The sequence below is a fragment of the Mustela nivalis genome (genome assembly GCF_964662115.1).
Source record: "Mustela nivalis genome assembly, chromosome: 6".
Taxonomy (NCBI): Eukaryota; Metazoa; Chordata; class Mammalia; order Carnivora; family Mustelidae; genus Mustela; species Mustela nivalis.
Window position 1 is genome coordinate 43,340,532 of NC_139025.1, and position 22,773 is coordinate 43,363,304.

Here is a 22,773-nt window from a genome sequence, read left to right on the forward strand (position 1 = left end):
CAAAGCCTCACGGTTCCCCATTTGAGTTTGCTTTTTTCCTCATTAGCCTTAATTTTAATTTTCTCTAGTTTTAACATATCAAATCTTAGATATATTATTAATTCTCTTCTTCTTAAACTGATGAATTTTTTTCTACGATTATTTCCTTCTGTTTTCTTTTGATGTATTTTTGGACTTTTTATTACATACCATTAAAGCTAGTCATAAGCCTGTTCTGTATTTTCTTACTATCATTTTTTAGAGAACTCTTGGAGACCAATGTTTAGTTCCTTGTTCCCTCCTTCCTTCTATAATGGAAGTACTTCAGATTTTTTTTACATTTTCTTCTGAGTATGCGGTCAGCCACATCTCATGAGTTTTGCTACATAATGTTCCCACAATAATTTTTTAAAAGACCTAATCATTGCAGTACCGATGTCTGCATTTCTGGTTCAAGTGTTATTTAGGAGGTTTTTAAACATGTTCGCTTTTCAAAGTGGTTGGTTTTTAAAATTTTTATTATTGTTATTAATGGGTATTTTTACTGCAGTGAGACCTAAGAATGTAGCTTTTATCATTTCTGTCTGCAGTTTTAGAATCAAGTTTTTTTTCCCCTTAGTCTTCCAAAAGCCACATAGGAATTAGATTTTATATTATCCTCTCTGCTTTCTCCTTGTACATCACCAAACACTACTGTGCTAGTTCTGATGACATACTGAAATGTGGAACTGAAGGAGAGTGTGCAAGAATTTCCATGAGGAAAAGAAAAGTGTGTCATGGGGACATCACGGACAGCAGGGCACCTATGGTAAAGTAGTATTTACTACGGCACCGTGTAGGTCAAAGGAGCTAGGAGCATGGCTCTTAAAAGTTCTCATCCCCGGAGAAAAGCTGTCTAACGCCGGGTGGTGGCAACGTTAACGGTCTTCTGTGGTGATTACTTTGCCATAGGCACAAGTATGGAACCATTACATGATACCCCTGAAACTGACGTCATGTTAATGACACCGCATCCGAAAGAAAAATAAAGATGTTACCTGAAACATATCCGTATCCTTATCATGCGTGTATTCCACCACCACAGTCTGATTCCTTGACAGAGTGTACGATATACTGTGTTGACCTTTGCAGCTGATAGCCTAATAATGAAATAAATACATACAAAAATTCAATAAAATCTCATTTCAGCACTTAACTGCAATTCTGCTCATAGTTAACAAATATCACTCTTCCAGCAAAACCAGTACAAGCCAACTTTTTTTTTTTAAGTCAGAGCCTGTCCCTGGGGTGCCTGGGTGGCTCAGTCAAGTGTCAGACTCTTGATTTCCAGCTCAGGTCATGATCTTAGGGTCGTGAGGATTCTCTCTTCTTCTCCTTCTGCCCCTCCCCTGCCCATCCTCTCTTTCTCTATATAAATACATAAAATCTTGAAAAAAAAGTCGGAACCTATCCCTATGCTGTGCCCTGAATTATAGAGAAGCTAACAGTTACAACTCTGATTTTATTCAACACTTTTAGAATGAGCAATATTTAAGTCAAATCAAAGTTAATTTACTAGTTTGCAAGATTTGATTTAATCATATTTCTGGAAAAACATACAGTTTCTCCATTATTGCCTTAACTCACTGATTGAATTTTTAGATTAATCATGTTTATTTAAAAATTTAAAAATTTATTTCAACACTACAGCAGTTAGTTAAGTCAATGACATTTTGTTATATTTTCCCCATGCAATAGAGATTGTAATCTAGCAAAAAAAAAAAAAAAAAAAAAAGTCATTGAAAAAATAAAAGTGTTCTGTAAGGATTTCCATACATTATTCTAGCCAGTGATAATCATACAAGATTTACTTAAGATGGAGAACAGAGCATAAGTAGTTGCTTAACCCAGACATTTACTAAGTTAATAAATAAGGAAGCTAAGTTAATTTTATCTTTCCTATTTTTAGACTCAAGCTAATAGCCTTTTTAAAAGAACCTAAAAACCAGTAAGACAATATTCTTATTTTCTCCATAATGATATATTTGAACACATCTTAAGCTGTGGTCACACACTTTTAATACTTCCAAATTAATGAAGAAGTTTATTTAAATTGTACTCCAAATTATTTCAATTACATTTTATCCATTCCACTTCAACCTAATTTATCTTCATTTCTACGCTTTTACATTAAGTATAATAAATAAAATTTTAATGAGCCTTTCTATGAAACATTTATTGAATAATGACACTATATGAGGACCAAGAAAGCATTTGGAAGTAGCTGGACATATAAAGCATGTTAATGAAATTGTACCCTGAACATTTATATTTGACTAACATAATTGCTTAAAGCAAAAAGTAGTACAACATTCCAAATCAACTTTGAAGTTAGCCTGGTTAATCTCATGGTTATTTAATCATCTGGCCTGAGGAGCTTCGTGACTGAACTGTTTTGTTCTACGTGCTTCATTAAGACAATACAAGTATTGGAAATAATTTAAATATTTAATATGACCAGAAATCTAAAAAAGACTTCTTAGACTACTCAACTCCAGTAACAAAAATAGTCTTAAATTTACATTGGTCTGAGTCAGATAAATCTAATGGCCTTGATATAAGTGACATTTTTTGAAAGCCAAACTAATAGCTATTTTCAAGATAAATGGGTGTTTATATTATAATTAGGTGAAATAAATAAATAAAACTTAAATAAACAATTTTATTAAACTCAAACTTCTAAAACTAACAATCAGGGGGTGATCATTTATAAACTAATTTTAGGTTTCCTTAAAAAAGTGCCTGTTGGGGGCGCCTGGGTGGCTTAGTGGGTTAAAGTCTCTGCCTTTGGCTCAGGTCATGATCCCAGGACCCTGCTCGGAAGGGAGCCTGCTTCCTCTTCTCTCAAATAAATAAAATCTTAAAAAACAAAAAAAGTGCCTGTTGCAATTTAAAAGTATTCAATTTACAAATATCTCAACTCAAAACAAAAGTTTTATGGCATATACTTTGCATTAAATAAGAAATACCAGCAAAATCAGGAGTTCACAAGTGCCACAACAACTCCATTTAAAATGCCATACATTTTTGTATGATCGTAACTTCTTAAGTATAGTGTTTCTCAAACTGCCATCAAAGTTGCCTTAAACTGGAAGAAAGTCACCTGAACCTTGGAGACATCTGGGAAAGCACTCTGTAGTGAAGTTTCTCCTCTTCCAACATTTTACTTGAAAATTATTGTAAATTTTTATATTCCCTTCCATAATATGCTGACTGGTTTTAACATTTCCAGACTTGCTGGGAAGCTGATGCCCGGGGAGGATGCGTTGTGCTCACCCCATAACCCAGCACAGCCCTGGGCATGGGAACCCACAGACGCTTCCATCCTCCTCCCAGAAAGGCTGGAAATAGCCATTCTACAGGCCCTATGTTGTTGGTGGGCCCCATCCTTTTGACAGATTCTACTCAAACTATTCTTGTGACCCAGGTTAACATAAGCTCGCATATCACACGGAACAGGCTACTGATAGGGAAGCCCTACCCAGGAACTGTTCACGGTACAGGGGAGCGCACAATCCAGGCTGACCCCCGTCTGGCCAACCCCAACAGGGAAGGAAGCACAGGGACTCTAAAGCCTTGAATGCCTGATCCAGGACACCTTGAATGGTGAGCCCACTTAAAATGAACAACTTCAGTCTTCTGCTGCCTTTTATGTGGCTCAATGTGAATGACCAGTGTTAGGAAAGGTGAACGCTCTTGGGTTAGGGAAATGCTTTTTCTGAGACTTTTTGATTAAGAAAATATCATAGGCAGGCTATGTTCAGAAGCTTCTGGATGTAGGGAAGATGGAGAAGTGGGGGAAAAGAGATTCTGCAGGGAGAAATGAATCCCACAAAGTGGGGACTGGCTCTGGACCAGCAGGTAACAGACTCCCCTGGGGGCAGAGATGGCCGAGAAGCTTCAGAATTGGACTGACAGCCACCTCTCCGTTGCTTTCAGTTCTCGCAGTGATTCCCTTCAGTTGAAGCCAGGAGGACAGGCCTGCCTGCACAGAGTCCTGAGTGCTGGCGGCGTGTCAGGCTGCACCCACAGGGAGGAGAAGCATAGCTGGCCCTCAGAAGACTGGGAGGTAAGCCAGGACTGGGCTTTGGAGCAAAAGGTGGCAGTCCACACCAGGCCCCCTGAGGGTACCAATGGCATCCTCAGAAACAAATGGAGAGATGCAGACTGCCCTTGATGACACAAATTGGGCTCAGAATGATCTCGTGTGCACACTGAAGCCAAGAGTGGGGCCAGATTCCGTTAGTGGCGGTGGGGCCGGGTAGGGGGGATCGGAATAGAGTTGGAGCTTGAAGTCCATTTTTGCTTTCTTTCTGGCAAGTATCTAATGCATTATTACCCTCTTCTCTTGTCAGAAGTACCAATTTTTCAACAATACTTCTAACATTTAAAATAGGACTTTTGGAAACTCAGCGTCTTGTAAATTACAGATTCACCGACTTGCGTCAATCATTGCAGGTATTTTGGAAATAGGAATTTCCCCAAGGTAATAAATTGCTTTGAAATCTATTTCTGAAATATCACACAGAAAGGCAAGTAAGGCTTCCTCCTGGCACTCACTGTAATATAGCTCAAACACAATTACTGTAACATAATGTAATCTTTATTACACCAACTCAAACTCAGAAACTAGGTACTTTACAATTGTAAGGAAAACCAGCCCAACTAGCTTGCTTGGTCAATCCTGCTGCTCTCCCCTCTGTGCTTTTCTACTATGGGGGGGCGGAGGGGAGGGGCCTGGATGCCGACTCTCTCTCAGCGCTGTGAGTAGCTTTATCTGTTTTCCATCCCAGCACTGCGGGGCGGTAGGCACTCAGACTATGTCAGAGGACTCAATGAACTGCTACAGACAGATGGTGAAATTTAGAGCTTCCTTCGTCAGGTCTCTCCCCTTCACCCTCCCCACCGCTTTTTATTCACCAAGGTGCCCACTGTGACACCTGGGCTTAAATTTACAGCATGTGATTTTTATCGGGTGAAAAATACCACAATTGGGCAATTACAGATTAGACAATTACAATTACAGATCCACAGAACAAGAGGATTCCAGCTTTATCCAGCTTAGGCAATCTTTGCAGATATTCTTGATGTAACAACATACGAGTATATACATTGCACCACCTTGCAATCCCAGTTGCCCAAGCTCGGCCCCTTCTGAGCCAAGACAGTTTCTTCCTTTCTTAGCTTTATTGTCACAAGTTCTGTTCCATTCAGCCCGCCTCTGCCTCCAGGGGAGCAAGCATTGTGGTCCTGGTCCAATGCAGATGAAATGTCAGGGAGTTTTCTGAGCTCCCAGACTCTAAAACAAGGATGGCTGATAACATCTAGAGAATTTGCTGGCTCCTAGAAGGCAGCAGGTACCTATCTAAGAGCACATATGGAGATATCAAATATGTAATGATACCGGAAAGGCAATCCTGCAGACGTCTGATAGGATGGACGCATGTCTTTATGGCAGCCACAGAGGCTTCATTCACATAGTGGAAGAGGAAAACAATCAAACCTTTTATTTGTTACGAAGAAGTGGGATCAGCTCTCGATCACAGAGCAGAAGGGAAAAGTCCACTGAGAAACTAACTGGCTTCTAGAAAATACTAATTTATTATAGTTATGATTGAGCCTACCTAATTCAAGCTCTATAAGGCTGCTAAGTGAGCCTTTATCAACTGTGTAGGGAGAGAAAATGGAATTCATCACTGTGACAGATATCATCAGTTACCTGCCTAATGCCTTTCTCTTGACGGGCTGAGCTGGCTTCCTGTGAACAAGCCTGAAAGCTCTCCCAGGCTCTGTGGCTAGCACACGGAGATCTGAGCCAACACTGACCAGTGGAACTTAGGAGAAATCTGGTGTGGGGTTCTTTGGGATGGGAGCCATCAGGAGAGATTCTTTCCTTTCTCTGTTACAACAACAGTACTGTGAGGTTTGGAGTGGAGGGGGCCGTCTAGCGCCATGAAAGGAAGGTCCAGAGCCTCTCAAAGAGGTGGGCCAAGCCCTGACATCTGTAAGTTGAACCACATCTGCAACTACCTGCTCCACAGCTGGAACTACCTGGAACTACCTGCTCCAGACAACTTCTGAAAGAAAAATGAGGGGTTTTAAGGCTGCTTTTAGTAGGGCATTTGGTTACTTGTGTCTAAAGCATCACTCTACTCTTTGGCCCTCATTTTTTCTCTTCTGGGTTTCCCCTTTCAGTCAGCAGCACTATCATATTCTCAGCCCCCCGCTACTTAAAACAAGCCTCACTTGTCAATGTTGTCCATACACAGTTGGCATTATCACCAGGATTAAAGCCAGGAGCACTGGTTTCACAGCATTGAGACAAAAATCAAATACAAGTAGAATAAACAATGTGTTACATTTCAGGCTTTCTCCTCAAATACAAAGCAGTTATTGGGCAAAACTGATTTATTCCCCAAAGGAGTTTTAACAGCTCTTCTAACAGACTAGAGCTTTCTGCTCTGGAGAGGACTAGGCATCATCTATTCTATCTTTATTGAATCTGGGTTGCTTTTAGGAACTTGCTTGACCAACAGAATGCACAAGAAGTGACATATGGGACTACTTCCAAGGCTGGGTCAGAAGTAGACTTACAGCTTCTCCTTAGTACCCTGGAACACTCACTTTTAGAGTCCTGAGTCCCCACAGAAAAAGCTTAACTACGAGGAGAGGCCTTGCAACCCCAAATGCCATGTGGGAAGAGGGGAGGCCCCAGAGCACCAAGACCCCAGACAGAGGAGTGAAGAAGCCACTGTGGGCGTGGATTCTCTGGTACCAAATGTCCCAAAATTCACGATGTGGATCAGAGACAAATGACCCATGCATGCCCATCCCAAATTCCAGACTCACAAAATTATGAACAAAATCAAATAGTTTTAGCTAAGCTACTAAGTCTACCACACAGGGAAAGACAACTGGACCAGTCAATTTTCAAGGCCTATTGGTGTCTGAGCCTTTTTTCTCTTATGTCGCTCATCACTTAAGACATTATAGTTATCTGCGTATTCCCCTTACCACTGCCCAAGGGTGTGGGATTAGTTGTGTGACCATAGCAGACGGCCAAGAGCCTCCACAAAGTGCTTAAGTTTCTCATGGCACTTTCATGTGCTCCTGAATGCAGGCTAAGAGGCTGTGGCTTGAGCAAATACGTACTTGGACTGTGATAATCTTCAGTTGTGGGAGGAGATGTAAATAGAGTCTCATATTACTATTTAAAATTGATATTTATGGGTTAATACATAAAAGGAATCTGTAAGGCATTCAAAGCATTCTCAGAGGAGGCAAAGCTACCAAGCTGGTCACGTGGGTAATTTTCAGGCCTTACGTGTTTGCATCAGGAATAGAAGGGATGCTAGAAATGCAGGAGAGAAAAAGAGCTAGTTACGTGAGATATTAGGAAGCCAAACTCAACTATCATGCACACCAATGTGGGCATGCCTGACTAGAGTCGACCTCACTTAAGGGAATACTGTGTGTAAGTGTGTGAATCTGAGTTTCAAATGAAATGAAACAAAATTATTCTTCTTCAAGTCCTCATCTAATTTTTCTATTGCTGTGTCTTAGAACCAGATGACTCAAGAGTTTAATTATCTCTCTTGTCTAGACATCCTGGATGCCAACTATGACAGGACAGCAGTCCCTACTCTGGAACCACACAGAGTCTGACTAAATCAAATGACCGTGGTTTTGGAAACAGCAGCGCCCTGCCGAGTCTCTTCCATGAGTAGATGTAATTAGTGTTGTGTCTGCCTCTCCAAAGAGGGGACCGGACACTTGGTGTGGCTTACACTGAAGGAATCTTTTCCAAATAAATCTCAACATTTCACAGAGCTGCTCTGAAGAGCTTTGCATCACGTATCCAGAGGTGGTGGTATTCTGTGAGGCTGTTCACAGCACCCCCTCCTTCAGTTTCCAACAAAACAACTCGGGAAGAAGTCGGACGTGACCTAACATCCCACCCAATGGGAACAGTCCTAGGAAGCATCCTGCACACCCTACTTGGGAAGCTAGTAATGCCTTTGTCGTCGGGGTTCCCCACCAAGAACCCTATAAGCCTGTGTTTCCAACAGCCTTCCAAATGATGTCCACAACTCAGAAAGTACATGCTCCCTGGCCAATTATTCCGGATGTTTATAGCAAGTCTATTTTGTGCCACTTTACCTGTTAGCTCTAATTTGTCAGTTAATATTTCAGTCCGCCCTATGATTTAAATCAAGAGCTATGCAAAAGGATTACTGCACAGAGGACCTGATAAAACAGATAAATCACAACCCTCACCTCTCACAGCTGTTCTGGTTACTGAACACAAGTATTCTAGGACAGGGTAGATCGCTGCAAACATCTTAATTGGTACAGAAAAAAAATAATGGAAACTATTTTTGGGGTAATGCTGCACAGCACCAATGAACTGAACCTTTTCTGCCCAAGCCAACTTCCGATATTTATGTTTATGGCAGAGACAGACCCACGTAGGAGCCTATGAATGAGTTTGCTGTGAACTGTGCAGTGGTTTGGAAAAAGCAGAATGATTTTGCCGTCCAGAGCAGTGTGTCCACGAGGATGCTGGGCCAGTGTGGCAGGGCGCATGGCCACTGCCCTGGAAGGTCAGCAGCACTGCAGCACCTCATGGCAATGACCATCGATAAACCAGCACACGCCTGGACATCGGGCAGAAGCAGCTATTCTCGCTAGGGGGTTGCCCATTGGACTGCCTCGCTTATCCTGCTGACTTCCAAGTTCATGTGTGATTTAGGAAAAGGGAGTAAGACCATGTGTGGGCACTGCAGCGATCAACTCGGTCAATGGCTTCTGATGCTGGGAAAACCACACGCTGGACCCCAGCTTTGAATACAGTCACTCACCAACAACAGTCACATTCCATGACCTCTTTAGTTACCTTGATCATTCATCGGCAGTGGGTGTCAGCACCAGGAGCACGGATTTCACTGTATTCAAAGCCGAGGGAATGAGGCACAACATGACATTTCCTCTTCTCAAATGCAAACCTGTTCTTAGAGCACCGCTTCACCACCCGAGGGGGTTTACCATCAGTTCACTGTCTTCCAGAACATATGCTTTGGAGATTACGATTCTGTTTGGCTTTAAATATATGTTCGATATTGACTGTATTAATTAGAGATAATCCCGGTATGACAAACATGTTTTTCCAGAACTAATGACTTTTATGTCAGGCTGACAAGTATAATTAAGCAATAAATCCTCCATCAGTCTGGCTCAAATTGCTACAGGGAAGATGAGGTCTCTGCCATCCTTGTCAATTTATGTATAAAATATGTATGAGTGCTATTTCTAAAGAGAAGAGGTGGCTAAAGGAATTCATAATTTATTTTGCATGAACACACTCTTTAAAATAGTCCATCTTTTCAAAGAGCCATATTTCAAACAAGTGCCTGAACCATGGGTACGATTAGAAAGTCACAAAGGTGCTAACTTGGATTTCATCAAAATCAACAGTGGTTCACTGAATAAATAAATAGAAAAGATAAGCCTGTTTGTTAGAGGCAATGGCTTTGAGCCTGGCACCGGGCCACTCCCACGCCCGCCTAGAATCGGCTCACTGAGCTATGTGATGAACCCTGGCAGAGAACTTACCGCATGCATAGGCTGCACATGGGCTGGAGGGACATGGTCCATCAATCCAGCAGACACAGATGCCAGAGAAGATACAAACACTGGAGGAGAACCTGTTTCCAATTTGGAGTCACTCCTAATTACAAGGAAGTTGGATGTGGTCAGTGGGACAAGTCACAAGAGAGGACCTCAGATAGAGCTCAGAAAATAGGAACCGCCAAGAGCTGCCGCTGGAGAGGTGGGCAAGAACACATTCACATGCCTTGGGGGAGATGTGTCCCAAAGGAATTGTACCATTTATATTGGATGAAAAGCTCCTCAAAGGCAGGAACTCCTCTCTTTTCAAATCAGCCTTCACTCAGGCAGTATCCTGCAAGCTTAACAGTCCAGGTCAAGACGAATTCCCACGTGCCACCTGGACAAGATATTTAAGGGCTGGGGCCTCAGTTGTGTCATCTTACAAGCATTGGTCCTGTGTCCAGGAAGGTCACTGCTCTCTCAGCAAGGTCACTGCTTCAGTTACATCTTATCACCGGATGATTTCACATAACAGGTACCTTCAGAACCTACTAAGCTGCCAAATATGCAATCTCTTCTTTTGTTACTTGTCTTATTGCTTCTCTTTGGGGAACTAGGGCTGAAGTGCAGTGTTCCCACCTAGGAGGTGGTGGCTGGGTCACACAGCCTATTTCTTTCAGTGACTTTCAAAGCATGTACTTTACTGCAGACTCTGCAGACAGCTTTCCACACAGATTGAGGAGCAGCCCCCATAGAGCAGAAGACGATGCAGGATGGATGTGGTCCCAGAAGGGCAAGGCAATGCTCTGGAGCCTGACCGGTCTCCACAGCCGATGTCAGAACCACTGGTACCCAGAGTCCACCCCTCAGCAAGGACCGCCCCATCCATGGTAGCCTGGAGAAGAGTGGGGGCCATACTTGGAGAAACTGACCTCCAACAAAGTCATTCTTCAAAAAAAAACAGTGCTTTCACTTTTGAACAGTTTATGGTTTTAGATGCTGACAAGAAGGAGCATGGGAAGAAATGAAGATATTCCTGTGAGAATTAAACCAAAGGTGGGATTTCTTACGGCCGGACACCTTCAGACAGACCGCAATGCCTAACTGCAGTCTCACGTAAGAACAGGAGCTGGTGAGGTTTATGGAGAGAGATTTAGTTAGTCGGTGGACAAGGCTCTAAAGGAGGGTACATGTGAATCTGTTTGTTGCAACGAATGTTTACTTACCTGAACAAGTATTTGCAGACACAGGGAGCTACTTGCCATGGGAAACAAAGCAAGTTGAAAGAATGAACCTGAATAAATATGAATTATAAGGAAAAACAAAGCACCTTGAAAATGACTAACCTGAAAAAGATTCATTGTTCAGTAATTCCATTTACATGCTTCCTTTTAAATAATTCATTTACTGGGTAAAACAAGGTATACCTTCATTCCTATATTATTCCACAACACATGTTAGTCAAATCATTATGCTGTATCCCTTGAATTTATACACTGCCATATGTCACTTATATCTCAATAAAACTGGAAAAAATTCCAAGGTGTAACTTGTTTCTAAAGAGCACTGGATAAAAAATATATAGGAATCCACCACAAACTAAGTGGTACAGTGAGTCGGTAGTAAATGCAAGCCCTAATTTGTTGCCAGGAGCAGGCAAACTTCCAGATGCTATAAACTCAATCTGGTATGAAGGGACTATATTAAGATACCCAAAGATGTATCATATAATTACTTAAACATATAGGCCAGTTTATCAACTGTCAAAAAGATCCCTTGAGTAATGAAGAATAAAAAGGCTGAAATTTACCCATGCTCAAAATACACAACCTTATCAATTATTTATAGTGATAGAAGCCAAAGTCCTCATTTAAAAAAATGTTAGGTTAAAAAGGAGGGGGGTAACATTTCAAAATTTTCCCCTCATTTTAATTCAATTTTTATTTTTAAGGCTTGGCCTGGATTTAACATTGTCTCTCTGCTGGAGAACCTCCTTTTCTTTATGGAATAAAACCATCCAACAAGGCCACATCATAGCTACACAGAAGCGTGAAAATATTTACTCTCAAAAGACAACATTTATCTTGGCAGCTGATATTTCCAAGATGGGCAGCCTGCTGGAATCATACTAGCTGCAACCCTAATCCACATAACTTTGAGTAAGACGATGGCTGTCTTTTCTTGGAAGTGTAAGAAAACATCCATGGACCTGACACATATACCTACCAGCACACACGCAAGCCATCCAGAAATGCTTTGCGGAGAAGCTTGAATGTGTATTTGGATGTTACTTCTCAATCCTGATTCAACTGAACTTTTTTTTTTTTTTTTTAAATTCAACTGAACTTCTTAAGAGGGCCCTTATTATCTGCATGTCCTTAAGGCCATTTTCTGAATCTATTTCTTTACCTGTAAAGTATGGGAACTACCTTCAAGAGTTGTTGGAAAAACTCAGATGTTTGTAAAGAACCCAGAGCACAGTGTCCAACATGTAATAATTATTATAGTCAGCTATTTTTATTACTAAAACATTCCTAATCTTTATTGGACAATTTAATTGTATAGGGTCCTCCAGGTTCTCGATTGATTCGCAAGGCAAAGAATACTTTTCATTAGTAATATGTGCACAAAGTACCAAATGTTACCAGTGAATTAGTATGCTCCTTCCAATTCCAGTCCTTAAGCAAAGGGAGAAGTGCTATGACCAATTCCCTGTGTATCCTTCCAGGGAAAATCTATGCCTATACTAACAGAGTAGATGTATTTAAAAAATGATAGCATACTATATACAATGCCTAGCTACTAGTGCTGTCTCAACCTTTTTGATGTATAGATGTAGCCTGACTTCTAATAAATTTAATAAATTATTTTTTCTCTCTTTTACAAGTGATGCTATAATAAATATCCATGTATTCAGTTTGCATATAGGGAGATAGATCTATAGGATAAATTTCTAAAAATAAAATTACCAGATTACATGGCATATATATAGTCAAAGTTAATGTCAAATTATTTTTCATAGAAGCTAAGCCAATTTAAATTCTTACCAGACAGGAAGTGTGTTCTCCCCACCCTCACCAACATCGGGATTTATTGTTAGAGTCTCCACAGTTGGATATGTGAAAAATGTCATGGTGCTTTTACTAAGCATTTCTACTGTTATAAATGAAGCTAAATATGTTTTAAAATGCTTAAAAGTAATTCCTTTTCCTTACTATGAAATGTTTACATCCTTTGCCCTTACTCTTATAGAACATTAGTCTTTTTCTTATTGATTTGTAGGCACTCTTTATGTATTGAGATTACCTCCACGAATTCCTATATGAATTCCAAATTTCCCTATTCATTTGAGTTTTGACTTTACCTAAAAAAATTTTTTTTGCCATGTAGTTTTTTTTAACAAGTTTATACTGTGAAACTTTTAAAATTTGTTTTTATGGTTCCCAGAGTTTACCTCATAATCAGCAAGGCTTTCCTCACTTTCAGATAAAGCAAAGAATTTTCTATTTTTCTTTATGATTTAACTTTTTAAATTATAAAAATATTACTTAGGGGCACCTGGGTGCTTCAGTTTGTTAAGTGTCTGCCTTCAGCTCAGGTCATGATCCCAGGGTTCTGGGACTGAGCCCTGCATTGGGGTCCCTGCTATGTGGGAAACCTGCTTCTTCCTCTGCCTTTGCTGCTTGTGCTCTCTATAAAATAAATAAATAAAATCCTTACAAAATAAATAAAAAAAATATTACTTAAACAACTTGTCTGAATAGTCAGTGTTTATAAAGAAGGCAGTTTCTGTTTTATGTATAAAGGTCACATTATACACATATCACACAAAATTTGTTTCTTCTTCTATGCACTGCTTGTATATTTTAAGGAAATGGTGTTATTTGATATATAATAACTCTTAGGCTATCATTGGGTTGCACCCCCTTTTCGTTATACAGAACCCTTCTTTGACTTAATACTTTTACCATTAATTCATTCTATAAGATTTTAAGTTCTGGTATCTTTGCATTTCATTTGTATGTTCTTCTCCATAATTTTACCCTCATTCTAAACCACTTTGTTTTAGTTTGTACTTTATACACAGCCTGTAATTGTATTTGTTTCTATGTGAGCCAATTCTTTTAATATGTAGGTTTAGAACACTTATGTTTATTGATAAGCACAAGATATATGCTATATTTTCTGTTTGTATTCCTACTAGTCTTACTAAAAACAGCTTTAGAGATATAATTGAGACACAATAAATTGCATCTACTTAAAATGTGTAATTTAATAAGTCTGGACATGTTTATATACCTATAAAACCATCATAATCAAAATAACGTACATTTCCATAAACCACAGAAGTTGTTTTACCATGCTCCTCTGTAATTCAATCTTCTCTTCCAGCCCCTACATCTCATGCCCAGGGAGCCAATTAACTGTTTTCTGCCACTATGGACTAGTCTGCATTTTCTAGAATTTTACAGAAATGGAATTCTAAATTATGTACTTTTGGGGGGTTCTGGCTTCTTTTATTTAACATCATTGAGATTCATTCATGAGATCATGACCCCAGCCAAAACCAAGAGTTGGATGCTCAACTAATTGGGCTACCCAGGCGCCCCAGTATATGTTTAACTATCTGAGAAACTGCCAAACCATTTTTGAAATTGATTGTAGCATTTTGCATTCCAATCAGCATGGGAGCTCCAGCTGCTCTACACCATGCCAGGCCTTGGTATGGTCATCTTTCCATTTTAGTCATCCTTAGGAGTCTGTAGTGATACCTCACTGTGGCTTTAATTGTATTTCTCTAATGACATTGAGAATGTTTTCATGTGCTAACTGCCATCTCTGTCTTCTTTGGAAAGTGTTCAAATCACAAGCTGGTTTTATTTTTTTATTTTATATTTTTTAAGATTTTATTTATTTGACAGAGACACAGCAAGAGAGGGAATACACAAGCAGGGGGAGTAGGAGAGGTTGAGAAGCAGGCTTCCTGCTGAGTGGGGAGCCTGACATGGTGGATCCCAGGACCCTGGGATCATGACCTGAGCTGACTACAGATAGATGCTTAATGACTAAGCTGCCCACAACCCTCTTTCACTGATTTTTAAAAATTAGGTTTTCTTATTGAGTTTTGAGGACTCTATATATTCTGAATACAAATTTTTTTTGCCAGATGTAGGATTTGCAAATATTTCCCCCCCACTCTGCAGTTCATCTTTTCATTCTCTGAACAGTTTCTTCCAAAGAGAAGTTCTTAATATTTGCATCTAATTAACTTGTTCTTTTACAAATCGTGCTTTTGAGTCTAAGAAATCTTTGTATAATCCAAAATCACAAAAATTTTTCTCCTAGGTTCCTTTTAGAAGTCTTAGATTAAGATCTAGCATCCATTTTGATCTAACATTTGATCTGGTGAAAGGTATGGATCAAAAATCACATTTTTGCATATGGCTATCCAAATGGTCCAGCACATGTGTGCTACACATATGGATTTTGAGGTTACAAATAAATCTTACTAAGTTTGCAAACATGGAATCTGTGAATAATAAGGATCAACTGAATTTTATATTTTTAAGTGCTATTATAAGTGACTTTTAAAAAAAATTTCAATTTCTCAGCTTCCATAGTATCATTTAAAAAAAAAAAAAACTTTCACAACATTATAGTCTGTGCTTTTTGCCTTATGTTCTTTATTTTATATGATGGCTTACAAGGATATGTTTCTATTCTTGTGGTTACTTTTATGTATAACTATATATACATGGTTGTACTAACTCTAATGAGAGCAATAATAAATAAGAATATTTGAATTACCTCTCCACCATCCTCCCATATATTTTCGATTTTACAGTGTTTATTGCTTTTCTTTAACCATTAAATATAGTTATAGCTTTGTTTGAAGTGATTTTTTTTTATCTCCCAGCAATAAAATCTGAAGATATTAGTATGCATACGCTACCTCTCACCTTTTCGACTCTTCCCCTCCCCTATTCTTTATTATTTCTACATTGTCAGAATTGATGACACTGTCATTCTATGGCAATCACTTTCTCTTTTGTTTTAGTCTTACAAAGCACATTGAATTTGATGCTAAGATGCTATAGTCTCATTGCCAAAGATTCTCCACTTATCTCCTTGTTTTGGCTGAAATTTGTCTTTTGGTAATTTCTTTAGTAAGGGCTCTTAAAAATTCTGTATCTTAAGTTCTTGTATGTTCATCAATATTTGTCTGTTGGCTGTATATTTAAAAGAAGTCTGGAAATCAGTGAAGAAGTCTTGAGTCACTAGACTATGAATCCCTTTGGCAAAGGGATCAAAGCATTCAGAGTCGTGCAGGGACCTTCAGAACAACCGCAGATGAAATGGGTCACTACCAAAAATGGATACGAGGTTACTGTACACAAAAATGCTGTGCTCTGTGCATCTTCTATCCTAAATCTTTTACATCCTGGCAGTATTTGTTGAGAATATCATCCAAAGAAATCAGGGATGTTATGTAACACAAGAATCAGGTTGTGATGACAACAGCAGTAGGACGTAATGTGACAGTGGAAAGAACATCAGATCGGGAGTGAGACCCTTAGAGTGAGGCTGAGCCCCTCTAGAATGAACAGAATCCCTGGGCACATTACTAAAACCCGACAAACTTGGTCAAAACGGAAAGACGTAGCACAGATTTTAAATGCCATTTTCTATTGAAAGAATATATTCTATGTATGGAGAAGAATTCTTTAACATCCCCTCCCCCAACTTCAGCTATTTCTTCAAATTAGTTTATATGCCTTGAGAAACTAAGGGCTGACAGATAAGAAGGGGGGGTACAGTTTCATCTCAGTGAAAACTGTCTGATGTAAAAAATCTACAGATAAACCATTTATGCATAATCAGTCAACGGGAAAGTAAAACAGCAGGATATGGAGTGCAGTAGGATTTCAGATCTGACTTGGTTATTAAGTCATTAAGATGATTACTATCGATTAAAAGGTCTATCTGTGCAATAGGTAACACAATGTTTATTCCCCCAGTGATGCTGTGGAACAGAACTCTGAGAACTGCAGCTAAAATGACCAGGGTCAATGCTGTGTTCTCATACTTGCTAACTAGCTAACAGCAGCCATGTGAAAGAACAGATGTGCCTTAGGACTCTGCCTGCAGACTGCTGCTTAAAATAAATCTGTCCTGCCTCTAGTAGTTTTTGGAAAGAGACAGAATGGAAATAAGTTTGACAAATAAACGTGTTGCTATCTAGTGGATGGAACCTGCCCTGAATGGGAAGGCCTAAAGAGGTCTCCTATCAAAGAAACTTCAAGAGTAGAACTCTAGGGGACCAGAGCAGAAAAGTCTCATTTCCCGTACGTGGGAAATATGGCCACATATTTAAACGTTAAGTTAGTTCGATGAGTCATTTGCATGCACACAGTACCCTGCTTGGACACAAGTGTAACCAAAAAACTCAAAACAGATTTATATCCTTTACCTCTTTGATTAGGTTTAATTCCCACATATCTTATGGTTCTTGGTGCTATAGTAAATGGAATAGATTCTCTAATTTCCCTGTGTTTTCATTGTTAGTGTATAAGAAAGCAACTGATTTTTGTACATTGATTTTGTATCCTGCCACATTACTGAACTGCTGTATGAGCTCTAGTAGTTTGGGGGTGGAGTCTTTTGGGTTTTCCATATAAAGTATCATGTCATCTGCGAAGAGAGAGAGTTTGACTTCTTCATTGCCAACTTGGATACCTTCTATTTCTCTTTATTGTCTGATTGCTGTTGCTAGGACTTCTAATACTATGTTGAACAAGAGTGGTGAGAGTGGGCATCCTTGTGGTGGTCCTGATCTCAACGGGAAGGCTATGAGCTTTTTCCCATTGAGGATGATATTTGCTGTGGGTTTTTCATAGATAGATTTTATGAAGTTCAGGAATGTTCCCTCTATCCCTATGATTTGAAGCGCTTTAATCAGGAATGGATGCTGGATTTTGTCAAATGCTTTTTCTGCATCAATGGAGAGGACCATGTGATTCTTCTCTCTTCTCTTATTGATTTGTTCTATCACATTGATTGATTTGCGAATGTTGAACCATCCTTTCAACCCAGGGATGAATCCCACCTAGTCATGGTGGATAATAAAGCTTCTGCACAGCAAAGGAAACAGTCAACAAAACAAAGAGGCAACCCAAAGAATGGGAGAAGATATTTGCAAATGACATTACAGACAAAAGGCTGATATCCAGGATCTATAAAGAACTTCTCAAACTCAACACACACAAAACAGATAGTCATATAAAAAAATGGGCAGAATATATGAACAGACACTTCTCCAATGAAGACATACAAATTGATAGATATCAGACAAATGAAAAAATGTTCATCATCACTAGACATCAGGGAGATTCAAATTAAAACCACATTGAGATACTACCTTACACCAGTTAGAATGGCCAAAATTAGCAAGACAGGAAACAACGTGTGTTGGAGAGGATGTGGAGAAAGGGGAACTCTCTTACACTGTTGGTGGGAATGCAAGTTGGTGCAGCCAATTTGGAGAACAGTGTGGAGATTCCTTAAGAAATTAAAAACAGAGCTTCCCTATGACCCTGCAATTGCACTACTGGGTATTTACCCCAAAGATACAGATGTAGTGAAAAGAAGGGCCATCCGCACACCAATGTTCATAGCAGCAATGGCCATGGTCGCCAAACTGTGGCAAGAGCCAAGATGCCCTTCAACGGATGAATGGATAAAGAAGATGTGGTCCATATACACTATGGAGTATTATGTGTCCAGCAGAAAGGATGAATACCCAACTTTTGTATCAACATGGATGGGACTGGAAGAGATTATGCTGAATGAAATAAGTCAAGCAGAGAGAACCAATTATCACAGGGTTTCACTTATTTGTGGAGCATAAGGGATAACATGGAGGACATGGGGAGATGGAGAGGAGAAGGGAGTTGAGGGAAATTGGAGGGGGAGGTGAACCATGAGAGACTATGGACTCTGATAAACAATCTGAGGGTTTTGAAAGGGAGGGGGATGGGAGGTTGGAGGAGCCTGGTGGTGGGTATTATGGAGGGCATGTATTGCATGGAGCACTGGGTGTGGTGCATAAACAATGAAATCTGTTACACTAAAATTAAATAAAAAATTTTTTTAAAACCCAGATTTAGGGGTGCCTGGGTGGCTCAATGGGTTAAGCTGCTGCCTTCGGCTCAGGTCATGATCTCAGGGTCCTGGGATCGAGTCCCGCATCGGGCTCTCTGCTCAGCAGGGAGCCTGCTTCCTCCCCTCTCTCTGCCTGCCTCTCTGCCTACTTGCGATCTCTCTCTGTCAAATAAATAAATAAAATCTTAAAAAAAAACCCTCAGATTTATAAAATAAGGTAAACATCTGTACTTTCATAACCAAATTAGCAAGAATTTCTACATCTATAGTGCTTTTTCAAGGTGGAGCATTTCATGAATGTTATTTCACTTAATCATCTGATCCACACAACAACTACGATATAGATACAATTACCCCCATTTTGTAAAGTAAGGAAATGGACTTGGAGAGGATAGTCAATTTTCTTAGTTGATGGGTGGGTCTACAATGGCATTGAATCTTCTCTTCATTACATTTCATTGTTTTTTTTTTTTAATTTTATTTAAATTCAATTTAGTTAACATATAGTACCTTATGAGTTTCAGGGGTAGAATGTAGTGATTTTGTCACTTGCATACGACACCCAGTGCTCATCACAACAAGTGCCCTCCTTAATGTCCATCACCCAGTTACCCCATCCCTCTACCTTCCCCTCCAGCAACCTTATTTGATCCCTATAGAGTCTCTTCTGGTTTGTCTCCCTCTCTGTTTTTATCTTACTTTTCCTTCCCTTTCCCTCTACTCATCAGATTTATTTCTTAAATTCCACATGTGAGTGAAATCATATCATATTTGTCTTTCTTCGACTGACTAATGTTTGTTTTTTATCTTACCAAAGAATTTCCAAATTTTGTGGTGGTGGGGGGGAGACTCACACGAACTTTCATAATCACTTGTAATTTATGAGATCATTGCTTAGCAAATCCCTCTGAAAGTGATGTAGCTGTCACCTATCAAACCCCTTTCTCTCATTAGAAAGGAAGGATCATTAATTGAAGCATGAGGAGAACGAGGAAGGGAAGGTATCATGGAAGCCGGATTTGTCAGAATGAATTACAAGAGCAAGCATTAATCAAAACTGTAGCTGTGGCAGAGGGATTAAACAGGAGAGATCAGGGAGGCCAGTGAATTTAGGTCACTTGTGAAATCACTGTACCCAATTAAAAAGTATTAATACAAGTTGAAATTGAAGCACATTCTTCAGAAGTTTCTAGAATCTCCTTGACAGCACACCATTTCTTGCCAATGCCATCCAGTCTGAAAAACTTCCTGAACTGAATAGCCTGAGAAGCTCTATGGTAGGTAGAAACCTATCTTTCTGTAGCCAGAACATTCAGGGGAAAAACAAAACAAAACAATTCTTTCCCATCTAGACATCTAGAGACCATAGTTTGGACCTCACCTCCAATATTTCCTTCTCTTGGTGCAGCATCTCCCATTCCTTAAATTTTTTTTTTCAAAACTCCTGGCTCCAAATCCCTTTACCCCCCTTGGGGTTTATCCTACTCGGAGCACAGAGTGAGCCAACAATTCTGTTTCTATCACTTCAGCATAAGCTTCTTGAGGTACTCATCATACTCTTTACATACATATTTACATACATGAGCATCATCAGACCTCAGATCTGTTTATGAAAATCTGCTTTATATACTTTAAGAAGCAGCTTTCAGGATAATTTACATTTACTAAAATTCACGCATTTTACGTGTGCAGTTTGAGGACTTCGACAAATGAATAGTCATGTATATAGCCATTTCTTCAAGATTTAAAATGGTTCCATCAACCCAAATGGTGCCCTCATGACTTTGTAGCCAATCCCCTTCCCCACTTTTCCAACAACCACTGAGCTGCTTTCTGTTTGTACAGAATTAGGTCTTTTCTGTATTTTCTGTAGCTTCTCTAAACTACCAACCCCTGTTGAGATTTACCTCTGTTATGTCTATGATCTGTTCCTTTTTCTTTTAAAAGTACATATTCATTCATCCATTTATATATTTATGAAACAGATGGAGAGAGCACAGAGAAGCAGGTTCCCTGCTGAGCAGAAAGCTCAATGCAGAACTCGATCCCAGGACTCTGAGATCATGACCTGAGCTGAAAGCAGACGTTTAACTGACTAAGCCACCTAGGTGCCCTTGTTCCTTTTTCTTTTATAGCTGTATTCTGTTGTATGAATACACTATAATTTGCTCATCCATTCATCAATTGATGGATATTCAAATTTTTTCCAGTTTTGTGCTATCATGAATAAGGCTATGGATTTACATTTTCACTTCTTCTGGGTAAACACCTAGGAGAGGATGGCTGGGCCATATGAGGAGCAGAAAAAAAGCTATTATTATATCTTTATTCACACTCACAACATGTTACACATTCAACGTGTGAGTTTTTCACACCATACCATTCTAACATTAACTGCCTGGAGTTAGAGCAGATCCCACAGGTTAAAGGTTCAGTCCCACAAGATTGCTCCCACTTCAGACCTCAATCACAAACAGTAGGTCCCCTGGTTATTCACAACTTTTGTCCATCTTGGCTACAAATCGATGGTTACTATGACCCCCATCTTGGGTTTGATGATTTGCTTCAGCAGCTTACAGAGCCGAGGAAAAGTGTCCTATTACTGATTTATTGCAAAGGACATTCTAAAGGATTCAAATGAACAGCCAGATGAAGTACATAATGAGAGGTTCGGAGGGGTCTTGAAGGCAGGAGTTTCTGTTCGCTTGGGATATGCCATCCTCTTGGCATATGGCTGTGTTCACCAACACAGAAACTCTCCAAACCCCGTATTTTTTATGGAGGCATCATCATGTAGGCTTATGATGAATTATTAACTTAATTTCTAGACCATGTCCCCTATTTGGACAATGGGGAGGGGGAAACTGAAAGTTCCAAGCTTCTAATCATGATGTGGTCTTTCTTTCCGGTACCAGCGTCCATCCAGGAGTCCACCAGAGGTCATCTCATTAGAATAAAAGACACTCCTCTGACCCAGGACATCCCAGGGGATTCATAAGCTCTCTGTCAGACACTCCTACCACTCAGGAGATTACAAGGGTTTTAGGAACTCTTGTCAGAAACCACTATATAGTTCCTATTTCACATGTGATAGGTGTACATTCATTTGCCCTCTGCCCCTCCAAACATTCTGGGATTTTGATTAGAACTGTTATGAATCTATAAACCAATTTTCGGAAAACTGACATCTCAAGTCTTCCAATTCACAAACATGTATCTCCCCATTTAACTATTCTCTAGTTTATCTCAAGGTTTTGCAGTTTTCAGTGTATAGCGTTACATATATTCTATTTATCTCCAAGTATTTCATATAGTTTTTCTAATGTTTTGTTCTCACATTTTCCATTATCAACTGCTAAATGCTAGTACAAACAATGACTTCTACATATCGGTCTTGTATCTTATAAGCCCACTAAATCTATTTATTAGTTTGAGGTTTAAAACAATTTTTTTTCTTGTATCCACTGTAGGATTTTCTACACGGATCATCTTACAGTCTGAGAATAAAAGCAGTTTCACTTCTCTGCCTGCCCCCAAGCTGTATGCATATTATTGCTTTTTCTTGCTGTGCCGTACTGTAAGGCCTCCATCACAATGTCCAACAGAGCTAGTGAGGGCAAACGTTCTTCCCTGTGTCCCAACCTAGGGTAGAACAGCATCCAGTCTTTCATCATTAAGCATAATTACCTCTAAGTTTTTCATATATATCCTTTATTGAGTTAGGGCTTTTCTTTTATTCCCAGTTTCCAAGAGAGATTTCATCATGGATTAGTGGTTAGTTTATCAAATGCTGTTTGTGCCCCTTTTGAAAGGCTCATATGGTTTTCGTTCTTGTCAGAAGATAATGGTAAATGGCACTGATTTCTGAATGATGAACCAACATTGCATTCTTGGGATAAACAAGGAAGAATCTTCCAATTTCCTCCCTCCTGGCTTGGATGTTACATTCATACTGTCACGTTATAAGCCCCATAATATTAGTAT

The 22,773-nt window shown here is 39.6% G+C and overlaps 1 protein-coding gene across 2 annotated transcripts in view; it reads right to left on the minus strand.

Moving 5' to 3' along the window:
* Positions 1-22,773, minus strand: part of PELI2 (pellino E3 ubiquitin protein ligase family member 2) — a 188,869-nt gene that overhangs the window by 31,817 nt on the left and 134,279 nt on the right. The window contains exons 1-3 of one of the 2 annotated variants that reach the window (XM_082735091.1): positions 9,631-10,658; positions 8,915-9,117; positions 1,017-1,118 (exon numbers count right to left, since the gene is read on the minus strand). In XM_082735091.1, the coding sequence (XP_082591217.1) occupies positions 1,017-1,118; positions 8,915-8,923 (111 nt within the window). In that variant the 5' untranslated portion in view covers positions 8,924-9,117; positions 9,631-10,658. Of the gene's footprint in view, positions 1-1,016; positions 1,119-8,914; positions 9,118-9,630; positions 10,659-22,773 lie in introns of those variants that run through there. The other variant, XM_082735090.1, reaches the window with a different exon arrangement.